Source organism: Rhinolophus hipposideros, assembly GCF_964194185.1.
Source record: "Rhinolophus hipposideros genome assembly, chromosome: 5".
In the NCBI taxonomy this organism is placed as follows: Eukaryota; Metazoa; Chordata; class Mammalia; order Chiroptera; family Rhinolophidae; genus Rhinolophus; species Rhinolophus hipposideros.
Window position 1 is genome coordinate 10,545,966 of NC_138051.1, and position 15,482 is coordinate 10,561,447.

The following is a 15,482-nucleotide window of genomic DNA, read 5'->3' on the forward strand; positions in this document are numbered from 1 at the left end:
GATACACTGTTCTACAGTGATACACAAGCAATAAAAAAAGTAAAGATAAGAGGAAAATATTAGTATGGATTGCACACAGTAAGGGTAAGCAACGTTTTAAAAACTCTTGTTTATGTATAATAGCTGTATTTATTCTGTATTTTTGTATTTATTAGATTATTAGGTTACAATGTAAAATGGATTTCTTACTGTGGGTTTTCAACAAAAAAACAGTGAAAGCCACTTAATAAACTTGTATTATAATTCTTTAATTATCCTTCTGAGGCAGCCATGGTAGTCCGCAGCTCTATGAAGAATGCAGTTAGCTGACAGCCTTCAACTGCATTTCCCTCAGGATCTGTTAAAGCCTTATCTTCCATAAATGGTGCTGGGAAAACTGGAAAGCCACATGTAAAAGGAAGATACTGGACCACTATCTTACACCATGCAAAAAAATTAACTCAAAATGGATTAAAGTCCTGCAGCCGTAAGACTCCTAGAAAAAAACATATGTGGTAAACTCCTTGACATCAGTTTTGACACTGACTTTTTGGATTTGGCATTAAAAGCGAAGGCAACAAAAGCAAAAATAAACAACTGGGACTACATCAAACTAAAACACTTATGCACAGCAAAGGAAAACACCAACAAAATGAAAGGGCAACCCACAGAATGGGGAAAAATAAATTTGCAAATCACATATCTCATAAGGAGTTAATATCCAAAATACATAAAGAATTCATAAACTCAATAGGAAGAAAAGCAAACAGTCTGATTTTAAAATCGTCAGAGGAACTGAAAAGACAATTTTGCAAAGAAGACACAAATGGCCAACATATACATGAAAAGGTGCTCAACATCACTAATCCTCAGGGAAACTTAAATCAAAAACATGAGCTATCACCTCACACCCGTTAGAATGGCTGTCATCAAAAAGACAAGAGATACATGTTGGCAACAATATGAAGAAAGGGTAACACTAGTGCACTGTTGGTGGAATGTAAATTAGAGTAACCACTATGGAAAATAGTGTAGAGATACCTCAAAAAATTAAAGATAGAACTTCCGTATGATCCAGTAATTCCATTGCTGGGTATTTATCTGAAGGAAATGAAATCATTGTCTCGAAGAGCTATCTGCACTCCCATGTTCATTGCAGCATTATTTACAATAGCCAAGACATGGGAACAACCTATTGATGGATGAATGGATGAAAAAAATGTAGTGTATATATACAATGGAATATTATGAAGCCATAAAAGAGAAGGAATTCCCACCATCTGCGACAACATGGATGGTTCTTGAGGAATTATGGTAAGTGAAATACGTCAGAGAAAAATAAATACTGTATAATCTCACATATATGTGAAATCTAAAAAACAAAACAAAACAAAACACCTGAACTCATATTTACAGAGAACAGATTGGTTGACAGAGGCGGAGGTGGGGGGGTTGAAGAAATAGATGAAGGTGGTCAAGAGGTACAAACTTCCAGTAAATAAGTCCTGGACATGTAATGTACGGCATGGTAACTATAGTTAATAATACTGTATTGTATATCTGAAAGTTGCTAACATTGTAGATCTTAAAAGTTCTCATCACAAGAAAAAGAATTATATTGGGGCCGCCCTGGTGGCTCAGGAGGTTGGAGCTTGGCACTCCTAATGCCAAAGGCTGCGGGTTCAATTCCCACATGGGCCAGGAGGCGGCCTCTCAACCACAAGGTTGCCAGTTCGACTCCTTGACTCCCGCAAGAGATGGTGGGCTGTGTCCCCTGCAACTAACAATGGCAACTGGACCTGGAGCTGAGTTGTGCCTTCCACAACTACAACTGAAGGACAACTTGACTTGGAAAAAATCCTGGAAGTACACACTGTTCCCCAATAAAGTCCTGTTCCCCTTCCCCAATAAAATCTTTAAAAGAGAAAAAAAGAAAAAGAATTACAATTATGTGTGGTGATGGATGTTAACTAGACATACGAGTATTGTGGTGATCATTTCACAATATGTAAACATACCAAATCATTATGTTGTACACCTAAAACTAATATATGTTACTTGTACCTCAATTTAAAAATTTTTTTAATTAAAAAAAATTTTTTTTAAGCGTTTGAGCCAAGGCCATGTTCTTCCCAGGCAACCTCCAACATGCTGGATTCCAGGCCCTGCCCATTTCTGCCAACTGAAGGACTCCTCTGATGAACAACCCCAAGTCTCCCTATTGGGTTAGCCAATACTTTGTCAGTTCTACATTGTACTCTTAGGCTCCCTCTGCCCGATTCTGTTTCCTTCTCCCTTTTTCTTTGTCAGACCTCCGTCAAGGTCTGAAGATTCACCAGACCCAATCCTTCTTACTCCCCCTTAAACTTTCACAGGCCTTATCTCCCAATAAATCTTTTGTAGTCCTAACTCCATTTTACCATCATCACCTTCTTGAGGATCTGAACTGATACATCTTCATAGCATTTATTACAATTTATGTTATGTTTACATGCTTGTGTGTTTGTATTTTGTCTCGACCACACTGCAATCTCCTTGGCAGTCTTCTCCCCTGAAGAAGAGGCCTCCTTGCACAAAGCCTGGATACCCTCCCTGTTGACTCTATCCTCATCTCTCCTCTAGGCCCAGACAGGACAGTAGTGGTTGTACCACTGTATGTTACACAAGGGAACACAGCTGAGAGAGTGAGAGGAGACTAATATCCTAAGTCAGGGTTACATCTCCAAGGGTAGGATTTCTTAACCTTGGCATTACAGACATTTTAGATTGGATAATTCTTTGTAGTGGAATGGCTATCCAGTGCATTATAGGATATTTAGTAGCATTCCTAAATATCTAGTCCTCTACTCACTAGACGTGAATGGCACCCTTCTAAGTTGTGACATTTGTGATTCAAATGTCTCTAGACATTGCCAAATGTCCCCTAGGAAGGACGAAGTCACCTCTGGTGGAGAACTACTGGCCTTGAAGAAAGAGCATCTTTTTTTCTAATTCTCCCTAAAACACCGTATGGTGAATTAGCACTCCTGCTAGAACTTACTTACCATGGTCCTGGGAATATTCCTCCAGGCTAAGCAGAACCAGATGCCTTGGCAGCAACTCCCACACAGTGTGAGGCTTCCAGTTCCTCCCTCCTATGTCTGTCCTTTGGACCCTAAGTGGGTCTACGTGTGTTCCCATGAGTTACAGATTTAGGACTGGACAGATTATTCAAGGTGGTTGACCGCAACGAGGGGAAGCTCTCCCCTTCTGGCAGACAGAAACTTAAAGGAGGGCCCATCCAGGGCAGCATGTTGATGTTCCAGTGGACAGGTGAACATTGTCCCGTGGTCTCTAAGTCTTCTCATCACACTTGGTTATCCACAAACTGTTTCATCCATTTTTGCTTGGAAAACCATTAGTTATCCTTATGTAAATTCCTGTAGCTGTTCAACCTGGAGCATGCTATATACTAGTTACTTCTCACTTGAGAAGTGGCTAATTTAAACAATTAAAATCCGTAATTCTGAGTGTCTTCCCTTAATATTTCAAGGTTCCCATTTTGCCCGAAGGTGTGAGCCATGGCTATCTCCAGCACCAGGCATTGAAACCTCTCATACCTCTATTTCAGATGCTTTGGACAATGAATACTTATCTCTTCAAAACCCCATTATTCCACAAAGAGTAGTCCATCCACTTAACATTTATTTTAAGTCTGGGTTTTCCCACAGATTTGGTGGAAATACATGTCCAGCCATTTCCTCATTAGGCTAGACAGACAGAAACTTCGTTTTATTTATCCCTGTAGATTTGCTTCCCGCCCCACCTCAAACTGGTTTCTTTCCCTTACTTGCATTTATTTGCATACTTTAGTATATTTGGGGTTCTGAATATTCAGTGTGCACAAGAGTTAGTGGATACAGGATTTGGAAGAGGGGATTGCAAAAGTCACTTAAAAAAATTAATCCCTGACAACCATTTCAATCCAGGTTTAATTGAGAAATGTGACTCTAGGATGTTGAAGAATTTTCTTGGATGAGGCATAAAATAAACTCCTGTCCCACACGCTGACCTGGGGTGGGTGGGCGCTGGGGCGGAGTTCGTGGAGAGAAGATGCAGGACTGGAGCTGGAAGGGGTTTAGGGCTGAAAACCCTTGTGACTCCTCTTTCTCTGCCTACAAGACTGAAACAGGCGCCCTGCACTGTGTTCAGGCAGCGCCCGTGTCTTGCCGGGGCGCTGAGGCAAAAGACAGGGTACTTGGCGGTGGTCAGAGCAGAGCATCACTGGGTGCAGCCTACGGCAGGGCGCAGCCGAAGCCCCCGTCACCAATTGCACCGCAACCCAGAGCCGCCGTAGAGATGAAAGCTTTTAGGATTCGAGAAGATAAATTTCAAAAAAACCATCGCACTTCCTGACGGAATAGCTCAAACTAAACATCCCATTGCAAGTGTAACTTTCCATTCAGTCCATTATCCCCTCAAAAACAAAACGTTCCTTTTCCGTCTCAAATATGCTGACGGCCTGAGAAAACGAAACGCTCTCTCAAACACGTTCAGCAAGCTGTTTCCCCAGACCCGACAGAAACAGATCAACGAAACGCCCCCAGCAAGCACACCGGTGGGCGACGGGGGTAGCCGGGAAGGGCCAAACTTAAGAGGCGCAGAACCGCGGCAGCGCGCAGGCGACCTTTGACTCGGGCCTTCCTGCCGCGGAGCATCACGGGAGGAGCGGCGGAGTGTGGCGCCGGCCCGCGCCCCCGGCAGGCGAAACGAATTCTGTGGACTGGCAGGGCGCGCTCGGCACTTGGGATTATCCACTTTTTGTGGAAGCAGCACCGCCCACGCGGCGCAGGGGCCGCCTCCAGTTTTCGTGAGTCCCAGTGAAACGCGTGGTATCTCAATCCCTGAGCGCGCCAGTCCCGGGCTGGCTGGAGGGCGGGCGATTCAAATTTGAATTGCCACCCTGCTGAGGGTGTCAGGGAACCCACGGCTGCGGGCCCGATGCGTGGGCCCCCGGAGGCTCCTGACTCCCCGCACCCCCTCCCCGATCCACGGGAAGCCGAGCCTGGACCGCCGCGGTGTCTCTCTCAGCCAGGCCCCTCTCCCAAGGTACGGCCTCCCGGTGCGGTCCCCTCGCCTCCGGCCGCCAGTCCCTCCGCGCGGCGAGTCCCAGCCCTTGAGCGGCCGAGGCCCACGCGGGCGTTTGTGTATTTCTGGCAATGGCAGTGGTTGCACCACTACGCCTTCGTTAGGTGTGCACTTGTGTGGCGTGTCTTCTGCGGTGATCAAGCGAGTAGACCCCTTTCGTTCGGATTCGTTTCGATGATGAGCGCTCCGGGCCTTTGCTTTAAAAATCACTTCCAGGAAAAAAATACCTTTATTTATTTATTTTTTTTTAGAGTGATTACCAAGTAGGAAAATGGTGTGCGTCCTGCCCGATTTTAAACCTTGGGAACCCAAGATCCACAGGGCCACAGAAACAACTGATCCATCCAGCGTATGTTTTCTTCTGATTCAATTGCATGTTGGTTGCAAACATATTAATAAAATTAGAAAATGGAAGGGACCTTCATTCTACTCTTCAAAGATAAACACTGTTTACTATGTGGTACACGTCTGGATTTTCCCCCTGTGCTTATGCTCCGGGGCATTTGTGTTACAGAAAGGCAGTTGTACTGTTCTGCTCCTTCTTATTTTATTTAATATATACTGGCTACTTTCTATGTTATTACATATATCTGTTTTTATTGAATGCATAGAATTCAATTGTATGGTTGTAGCAGAATTTTGTCCCTTACTGCTGGACATCTAGGTTGTTTCTAATTTCCTGGTTAATTAAGTGAACGTCCTTATACGGTGCCTGTTTCAGAACTTGGGCTTTGAAATCAGATAGGCTTGGGTCCTGCTCTTATTCATTGTCAGTGGACCTTGGGCAGGTTATTTAATCACCCTATGCCTAGTTTCCTCATCTTCATGAGGAATAATGTGGGAATAATAACAGTGCTTAGCTCTTAAGAATTGCTGTAAGCTTATGTAGTGTCTGGCATATATGCAGTAAATGTTGGCTATTATTACCACATATATTTGCGTTCTTACGTATATGTTTCTGTAAGGAAAAAATCTAGAAGTGCAATTTTTTTTAGTTGAATAATATTTTATCGTCAATAGCACAGAATAAATTAATATTGCTCCTTTGGAGCAAAAAAGAAAGTTGAACCTATTTACAAGGAACGCCAGAGAAGAGATGAGGGACGGACTGTCACAAAATCTTCAGTAAATGTGCTGTTTTGATAGTGAATTAATAGGTGAACTTGCAATATGGTTAACTTACCAGACCAACTTTTTAATTTACTGTTAATGTAAGTTACTGACTAGCTATTTACAGGCTTGGAAAAATTCATGTCAAAGCAACATGAGCACTCCAGTAGCTTGAGTTAGATTTTCTAAAGTCATAAGTTCTTTTCCCCTGCCCACTATCACGTTAGACAGAGACAACATCCTTCAACTCTCATAAAATTCTGTTATTGGCTACCGTGAGAGTTCCTGTGCATTTTAAGTCCCTTGGTGTCAGGCATCCAAAACCTTGTTGAGTCAGTTAGAAGCCCGTGCCAGTGGTCTAGCACCAACTAAATGACCAGGTGTGCAGTCTATCAAAGATGAAAGTGAATGTTTAATTAGATCTGAACTTCCCCTTTACGGGGCTGCGCGATAGCTACCACAGGTCTACAATTCCTTACCCAACATTCCAAAATCTCAAAAAGTTCTGAAAACAAAGCTTGTTCATAAATTGGTGGCATATACATTTGTCAGCAAAACCTGACATACCTGGCCTACTTTTTTTGTGTGTCACTATTCTACCTTTTGTGGCAGATATATTAAGGTATTGATTTATAAGGTGTTGTTTCATACTCTGTCAGTGGAGTTCTATAACATAAGTTTGTGCAACATATTATCTTTCTAAAACCCAAAAAATCAGAGTTTGAAGAAAACATTTGTTCCATAGAGTTTAGCATAAGGAGACGTGGACCAATAGTAGCCTGAACATATGCCCAAGTTTCTCTGGAGCCAGGAAAGTTTGGTGGGTCCCGTGCACCACATTTCTTTAGTCTTTTAGGGGAATGAGAAGGTCTGGAATACTCTGTATCCCAGTGAAGGGAGGCAAAGCTCTAAGAATAAAATCCTGCATGTCCTCCTTACGGGAATTTTCTCTGTGAAAGACTGTATTCCTCCCCATAACCCTAGATAGTATGACAAATAATGAATACATATTTCTCCTCTGGAGTGATTTCATTCAAAGCATTGTCTTTTATTGGGTGGGGGACAGGGAACAAAAGAAAAGATTGAAAAAGATGGGCCTATTAGTGTGAGGGTTACATATGACAAGTACCAGCTGGTTCCTCATTCAGCAATGTTAACAATCTATCATATTTAGAAAGTGATTCTCTGGATACAGAGTTCACAGAGAATTCAGGAGGGACTTCCCCTGGGCTCAGCCACTTAAGGAGAACAGAACTGGCCAAAGAAAATGTTTCACGTTTTGTTGCGCCTGATGATGTGAATAAATGGGTGGTCGGCATTGAATTCATCCTTGTGTTGTAGGATTCGTGATCCTGGCAGCTCTGGGCTCCTCACCATCTTCTGTTATTTCTGAGCACAGTGAAGAGCATTTGAGAGGGCCACTCTCTTGGTCTCTGATACTCCAGAGAAATCAGATGTATTCTCATTAAAGATATTTTTCAGCCCTAAGTTTTCCACACTAGCCTTGGGATCAGTCATCTTTTCCACCTTAAATTTTGGAATGGAAAGTTTGACTTTGGCATTGGCCATAGTGCTGGGATTGTTCCACTGCAAGGGTATCTCTGAGTTGAGGTGTTTTTCAACCCTTTCCAGGCCCGTGAACTCAACCCTCCACATCGCTGGGTAGCAGGGCGAGCATGCTGAGGTGCTTGTTTTGAAGGGGAGCTCTGTGACCTTATAGTTGATACCGTCGATGTTGCCCATGGAGAACGTGGCATCCAGACTCATCATTTGCACGGGCTTGGTGTCAGTCTTGTTGACTTGGAAAGGGCATTCTTTGGTTTCTGATTCAGGAAATTTCTTCATCCACTTTCCAACAAAATAGGCAGCATATGTACCACAAGGATTTTTGGTCTGGTCACTGATGCTGTTGTCAGATAAATTGTTCTCAAAGTGGCCTCTGTGAGATCCTTACTTGCATTGTTCTGGCCTTTTCGTTTCTTCCAGTTTATCTTTGAAGTCAGCTGTTTCCATTTCCTTTGTGTAGGGTCTCCTGGAAGAGCAGATGAACTCTGGAAGGATTCAGAGATTTGTCGGTGTAGACCATTTTGATTAGTTTCAGCAAGTAGAAGGAACTAAGTTCATTTATATCCGACATTACTGTTTGAAATCCAAAGGGCACATCTTTGACATTTTCAAAGTAAAGGACCTGTCCTTTCGTTTGCTGTGTCACCTTTGGTGCCTACTTGAGCAAGTGACAGGGAGGTAGAGAGACAGATTGGAGAGACAAGGACATTGCCTGCTGGCTCCTTTTCACATAGCTGTTTGAACAGGTCAGTTGCAAAAGCTGAATTTGCCATTTGCAGGTCATCCATTGTGGGACGGTTGTAGATACTCTGGAAAACGAAAGGGACAAGGAAAGCATTCCCTCTAGAAGTGGGATTTCTTGATCAAGGGCATACGCACCTATATTTTGAAATGAATCTTTACCAATCTGATAAGCATAAGAAGTCTTACTGTTTTAATTTGCATCTCTTCATTTATTAGTAAAACGGAGTGTCATTTCACTCATTTATTAGTAAAACGGAATGTCATTTCACTCATTTATTGGCCTTTGTATTCTTTCTGTTACCTTTAATGTCCTTTGTCCCTTTTCTGTATTGATCTTTTTTTTTATTGATTCGTTTGGTCTTTTTGAATGTTATGTATTTTGGTCGTTTGTATGTCATATGCTCTTTCTTTTTCTTTTTTTTTCAAATGTACCGTTTTTTCAAATGTACATTTTTTTCAAATGTACTTACAATTCCTCTAGTTTTTCCCAACTCCAGCTCCGTGTTGGTTAGTGTGCTTTGAGATTTTTGACCCACTCCATATGATACTTAGTAGTAGTAGTACTGTTACTACTACAGTACATTCCTAGACAAATTTTTCATGTCTTTTGGGAAGAAGAGCAAGTTACATTCAGTATCATATCCATGACAACAACAGTTGTTTAGCCTTACTTCTATATGTACATTTACTATAAATGCTCATAGCTAGCCTGTTCATGTAATGGTTTTCCCATGCCCGAGTCTATTTTGGATAAGTAACATTTTTTTTCCTAGTACATCAGCATTTGTCAGTTTTCAGAATGAATTATTAGATTTTCCAAAAAGCTTTAAGCAGTTAATGAAAGCACAAGCATTCTATTTTAGAATTCACCTTCTAATCTCCAGTCCAAGAAGGAGCTAACAATCTCTTGTTCATGACCTCAGATTTCTTGTTTATGACCTCTGTTAAGTATGTTTGGCCTTCAGGACATTCTGTTCTTTCTTCAAATTAAGCAGTGCTAATTACTGAATGCCCATTGTCTAAGGTCTGTGTTTCACCAGAGTCGGAGCAACAGAATTTTTCTTTGTTTTGCTTTTTTAACTAGGAAGAAAATGGGGCTTCAGGTGTTTCTAAAGTGGCCTTCCCCCAGTGGGGTTTTGTCTTTACTCTGTGTATTCTGCAAAGCCTCCACGGTCAGAGAAAATCCTAGGTGATGTTTGTCCCTCTCTACATCCTTTGTTCCATCAATCACACTGAAACCACAGTGAACTGTTGGCAACTCTTTTGGCTTCTATTGAGTTGCTATTTGTCACACAGTAGCAAAGAGGAGTCCTGAGGGGGTGTGGAATTTGATGCTCTTTGAAATCTTGACTACTCACCTCTACATTCTACTCATGCTTGAATTGCGAGGTAAAAGGTTGGGCAACAGGTCAGAGAGGAGTTAAGTGCTGGTTCCCGGAGCCTTTCAATGTGACCATAACGATCAGCCTTTAAGTGAAAATAGTTCTGTATGTCTACTACACGTTGGCCTTATTTTCGGTTCTGCTAGTTAATTTGCAGTTTATACTTCCTGTTGAGCATTTTATTAAATTCTGAAGTATTGGGATTGTGTAAACCTGCACATACTTTGCCATTTTCCCATGCAGTTGTCCCAGTTTGTTTATTTTTGTTTTTGAGAGTTGAAAGTGCCTGGCTAGTGAGTTTTGTAACTCCCCGCACAAGACTTCTGTCACTAGCACATTGCCACATAATTGTACATGTTAGTACATACTTGCTGAATTAACATTCTGTGAAAGAATTCAATAGTTTTTGTTTCACAGGCTAGGCTCCCAAGATATCTTCTTTGTCAGCTCGTTAGTGAGAAATATTTCCTTTTTTTTCCCTCTTATAAACTGTTGGATAAAATAGTAGTTTGTATATGAATTTTTAACTTGCATATTTATTTCTCACCAAGGTTATTGTAGGTAAATGTACGTGATGGCTTTGGTCTCACTGCATTAGTATTTTCTGTGATAGGCTTGTTATGTTTACATGATGTCAAGACTTATTGGAATAGTCATACATTCAGCAGTAAGAGATGCTATAGGTCTAGACTGGTAAGTGCCAAGCTCCTTGGGCTGATATAGTTATTCACCAAGTATTATAGAAAGCAACTGCATGGCTTATCACCTAGAATTGTAATTTCTGGGTGTCAGATATAAAATTTGTACATAAGAAACAAGCTAAAACAATTCTAAGACATTGTATGCTCAAGTACATGATTCCCTTGAAAAGTTCTAAATAGCATTAAATTTTTTAAAGTTCGAATGAATATAATTCTGTTTAGAAGGTTTTTCAACAAAAACCTTACAATTAAAATGTTCGGCAGCATAACAAAATCAGGATTGGGGATTAATTAATTAAAAAATGGAATGGATTTTTCAGCCTTAATTAGGATTTATCTTGGTAGCTGCTGCGTTAAAATTTAACTGCCTAAAGGGAAGAACGATATTTGGAAAGTTAATCTTGTATAACCTAATATACTGCCATATGCAGATGTCATTTAATATTTTTGATGCAAATATTAGGTTGGAACCCCCAGGACTTAAGGTTCAAGTCAATTTCAAAAACAGGTATTCAAAATTCAGTTCTTAGAGCTATTATGTAGATGATTTAATGAATGCTGTATTTTTGTAGAGAAGTAAGTTCAAAGACCAAATGGCTCCTGTTAAATAAAAATAAAATGAGATTTAACAAAAATGTAAAATTTTAGTCTGACTTGTGAGCTATAGGTTACCCGGTGTTGTTATGAACCAATTAAACTTTTTGTCATTATGGAAAGCAAATAATAAACTGTTTCTGCACCAAAGGATGGTAAAGGTTGATTTTACATTGAATTACAGGTTCCTCTGGGCCCTTGCTGAAGATCTGTCCTGAACTTTGTGTTTACGTGAATTTTCTGATAGAGGAAATTTGTTGCACTTGTTTATCAAGATGATTACAACACCTTTGAAAAATTCAGGAATTCTCTTGTCCCCAGAGACATCTCAAAGGGGAAATGTGCCCATTCATGCAGTCTTTTTTGACAGCATTCCTTCAGGCACACTTACTCCTGTAAAAGATTTGGTGAAATATCAGAACTGCTTTTTAAAATTGAATAACCATAAAGCGAATCGATTGCTAGAAACAACAATTTCTAAAAATAAAAATGTATTTCAGTCTACCATGCTAACAGAGGCTACCATCTCTAACAGTCTTCTTGATATCAGTGCTATAAAGCCCACCAAGGATGGATTATTAAAAAATAAAGCAAAGTATGAATCACCAGGAAAAGTATTTCAAAGAATGAAAGAAAAAGTATTGCATAACAAGCAAGAACAAGCATCAAGAAACGGTAGTGTGTTGGAACCACAGAAAAGTGAAAGGAACAAAATGTTCACTCCCAAGGGAGCTGAGGAAAGAGTGTTGCAGCATACCTACCTCTGTGAAGAAAAGGAGAACAACCAACCATTCCAATCAGAAAGCAGCTCACTAAGAGGTTATTTTTATTATGTTTATTTATGTATATTTATTATGAGGTTGTTTAAAAAGTTGTGATGTGTTGTTTATTGTGTTCGGTACTGTTTTAGGTACTCCAGATACAGTGGTGAACAAAATGAACAAAAATCTCTGCTCTCATGTAGCTAGCTCACATTCAGTCGGTGAGAGACGTACAGTAGTTAAGTAGTTTTTATGGTAAAGTAGAAGAGAAGTGATATGGAAAGAAAAAGCAGAGTAAGGATAAGGGGGGCAGGTAGAGCACGTTGTGATTTTCAGTGAGGTAGTCAGGGTGTGCTTCAAAGAGAAGGTATTTCAGCCAAAAAATTCAAGAGGGTGATAGACACAGATAAGTATCCTGGACAGTGGGGAAGGATGATCCAGACAGATAACAGCTGGTACAAATGCCCTGAAATAGAAGCATGCCTCAGAAATGCAAGGACCCGCTATGAGATTAGTGTATCATGGAGTGAGTGAACAGAGCTGGGGAGGTGGAGATAAATGAGAGAGGGTCAGATAATGTAGGACCTTTGGGTAAGGGTTTGGCCCTTTACCGTGAGCAAAATCAGGATCCATTGGAGGATTTTAAGCAGAGGAATAACAAAGTCTGCCTTACATTTTTAAAATATCACTCTGGCTGTTAATTTGAAATATTTACTGCAGTAATCCAGGTGAGAAATGGTGTTGGCTTTAGCCAGGTGGTTGCAGTGAAGACGCGCAGAAACGCGCAGAAATGATTGGATTCTGGATATGTTTTAGAGGAAGAGCCAATCAGATTAGCCCATATATGGGGTGTGGCATGTTAGATATGAAAGACGACTCCAGGGTGGGGTTTTTGTTTGTTTGTTTTAGATGTGTGTGTTTTTGTTGTTGTTTTTTGTTTTCCTCAAGCAACTGGGAGGGTGGAGTGATTTAACTGAAATGGAGCAGACTGAAGGAGGAATAAGACAGGGGGCTTAGTTATTAAGTTTTGTCATGTGAATTTTGATATGTCTTTTAAAAATTGAAGTCTAGATGTGAATTAGGCTGTTGGAAAAAAATAGTTGGAATTTAGGGAAGTAGTCCAGGTGAGAAAATTATATTTGGGAATCATTAGCCTCTAAATGGTATTTAAAGCTATAAGATGAGATCATCAAGGAGTAAATGTAGAAAGAGAAAACATTCAAGAATGAGTCCTGGAGCACCTCAAAATTTAGAAGTTAGAATAAAGGCTAGAAAGTAGTGCAGGCCACTTAGAAGAAAATGAAGAAGAAGAAAAACCAGGAGTGATATTTTGGAAGCCAAGAGAACGAAATGCTTTGAGGAAAGAGTCACTAGTTGTGTCTAATGCAGCTGATTGGTCAGGTGAGATGAAGGGCTGAGTGAGATTTGACCATTAGTTCTAGCAACACGCAGGTCCTTGGTGACTGATAAAGGCAGCTTTGGTGGAACGATTCAAGAACGTGGTTCAAGAGGGTTCAAGAGAGAAGGTGAGGACAGATACTGACAGTGGTGCATATAGACAACTCTTTTTGAGGGGAGCTGAGAAATATGGGAAGTATGTTTTTTAAATATTTTACTTTGTTTAGTAATTGGTGGAATTACATTTTTGTATGCTGTTAGGAATGAGCAAGTAGAGAAGGAAAAACTGAGATTGGAAGTTGATACCCTTGAATAGTTGAGAGGGAATAGAATTCAAACATGGAGGTTTGGCCTTAGCTAGGAACCGAAACAGATCATCACTCAAACAAGAATATAAGCAGTGTTATATGACTTCAGAAATAATTTGAAATAGGAAGTAAAGTCCTCAGCTAAGAGAATGAGAAGCAGGTATTGAAATTTGAGGAGGTGGAGGTTTGACTAACATAGGAGTGGAAGGTTAAATGGCCTGGGCTGAAGGCTGATTTCCTGGGCAACGTTACTGACCTTGTGATTTGTGGGCATGAATTTAAAAATTTAAGTGTGGTTGTGAATTTTCCTCTGTCCCTATTTCCCTGTATAGGTGCTGGTGGGGAATAGGTAGGGGGTTGGATTTGATTAGGATTGTAATTTTGCCAAATAGGATGAAGTGAGAGAATAACAGGGTAGCTGGGATGTGTATGCAAGGTGGTAACCACAGTTGGCCATGAAATTTAAGTTGGTTAGACAAGGAAAAGAGGACTGAAGGAGATGAAGTGAAGAAGTGTAGTGTACGTCTTATTGGGATAGTCAGTGAATTTAAGAGAATGATCTGGAAAGATAGAAAGTGGTCAGAAATTGAGATACTTGAAATTGAGATTTTAGTGAGTTGCAATAATTAATAGAGATATTTTACGTGTTATCTCATTTAATCTTTTCAGCAAATACTACCGATAGATGCTCACTCAATAGTGTAGGAAACGGGGCTTATGAAGAGGTTTTGTCTGCTCCGTGTTCCACAGGTAATAAGGGATGGGCTGAGAATTAAATACAGGTATCTATTACACAGTGCATGCTCTTAACTTCTACACAATAGATTGTGGGTGCATTGTCGCCTTTCAAAAACAATGATATACTTTGACACAAAAAACAGTTTTCTAAGGGAGTTTAGGATGGAGGTGAGGGAGTACACTAAATAATGTTTCTCACACAGCCTGAGAGAAAAGGGAGAAGCCAATGAAATAATGCACATGAAAGCACATTTTATATGTAAAATAGAATTAGAGAAAGAAAGAACTGCTTTGAGAATCTGATGACTTTTTCTCCAGAAAAATGCACATATATACAAACACAAATTTTGTATGTAATTTCAGGGATCTTTTAGAGTCTCTGCCTGGGCCTTGGACTCTCAAATAAATGACCCAGGTTATGTAGCATGTTATAGCTGATCAAATTACCTTTTGTCTTTACTGCATTTCCCTGCCATTTCTAGTAGAATGAGTTAAAGAAATAAATTCATTCTTTTATGACTCGTCATTATAATAAATATTTTTTAATTTTTATGAGTTTATTTCAGCCAAACCTAATGACATATGCCAGGGAGCAAGACCTCAAATGCTCCCGGAGAATAAGTTTTGCAGCTTCCATAATCTTTATATTAAGATTTCTAAGGACAAAGCATACTTATTAAAACATAATCACTACCAATTTGTTTCAAGTATAATATTTGAAATTAACATAAAATAATTCAGTTTTCCTTCTCTGGTACAAATTTTAAGTCTATTACCTTCCCGTTTTTGTGTGAAAGAAAGTTATTTCTATACTGAAGAGATAAAAGTAATGATCTAGGATGTGAAGCAAAATGTAAGCAATACTAGTAGTTCTTGTCTAGTTAATAACCTACCAGATTTGTGCCTTTGAAAGCCTGCTAAAGAAATGTCAGAAAGGTGCAAATTATGGTTGAGTCTCAGCATTTTGATTTTTAAAATATAAGTTATAGCTCTTCAACTGTCCTTTCACATTTTAGAAATTTACAGCAGCTAGAAAAATCAGAATTTTCAAGACTGGAGGCACTTCATATATAA

At 40.0% G+C, this 15,482-nt stretch overlaps 1 protein-coding gene and 1 pseudogene across 4 annotated transcripts in view; one reads left to right on the top strand and one right to left on the bottom strand.

Annotated features, from left to right (window-relative positions):
• Positions 1–4,667: 4,667 nt before the first annotated feature.
• Positions 4,668–15,482, top strand: part of MIS18BP1 (MIS18 binding protein 1) — a gene marked incomplete at its 5' end in the record, with an annotated part of 45,267 nt that continues 34,452 nt past the window's right edge. Inside the window, 2 exons of one of the 3 annotated variants that reach the window (XM_081047726.1) lie at positions 4,668–5,067; positions 11,388–12,022. In XM_081047726.1, the coding sequence (XP_080903852.1) occupies positions 11,479–12,022 (544 nt within the window). Of the gene's footprint in view, positions 5,068–11,387; positions 12,023–14,339; positions 14,421–15,482 lie in introns of those variants that run through there. The other 2 variants (XM_081047727.1, XM_081047725.1) reach the window with 2 other exon arrangements.
• On the bottom strand, positions 7,456–8,570 carry LOC308497355 (serpin B5-like; annotated as a pseudogene). The gene has a single exon. The product of its transcript is annotated as a serpin B5-like (transcript).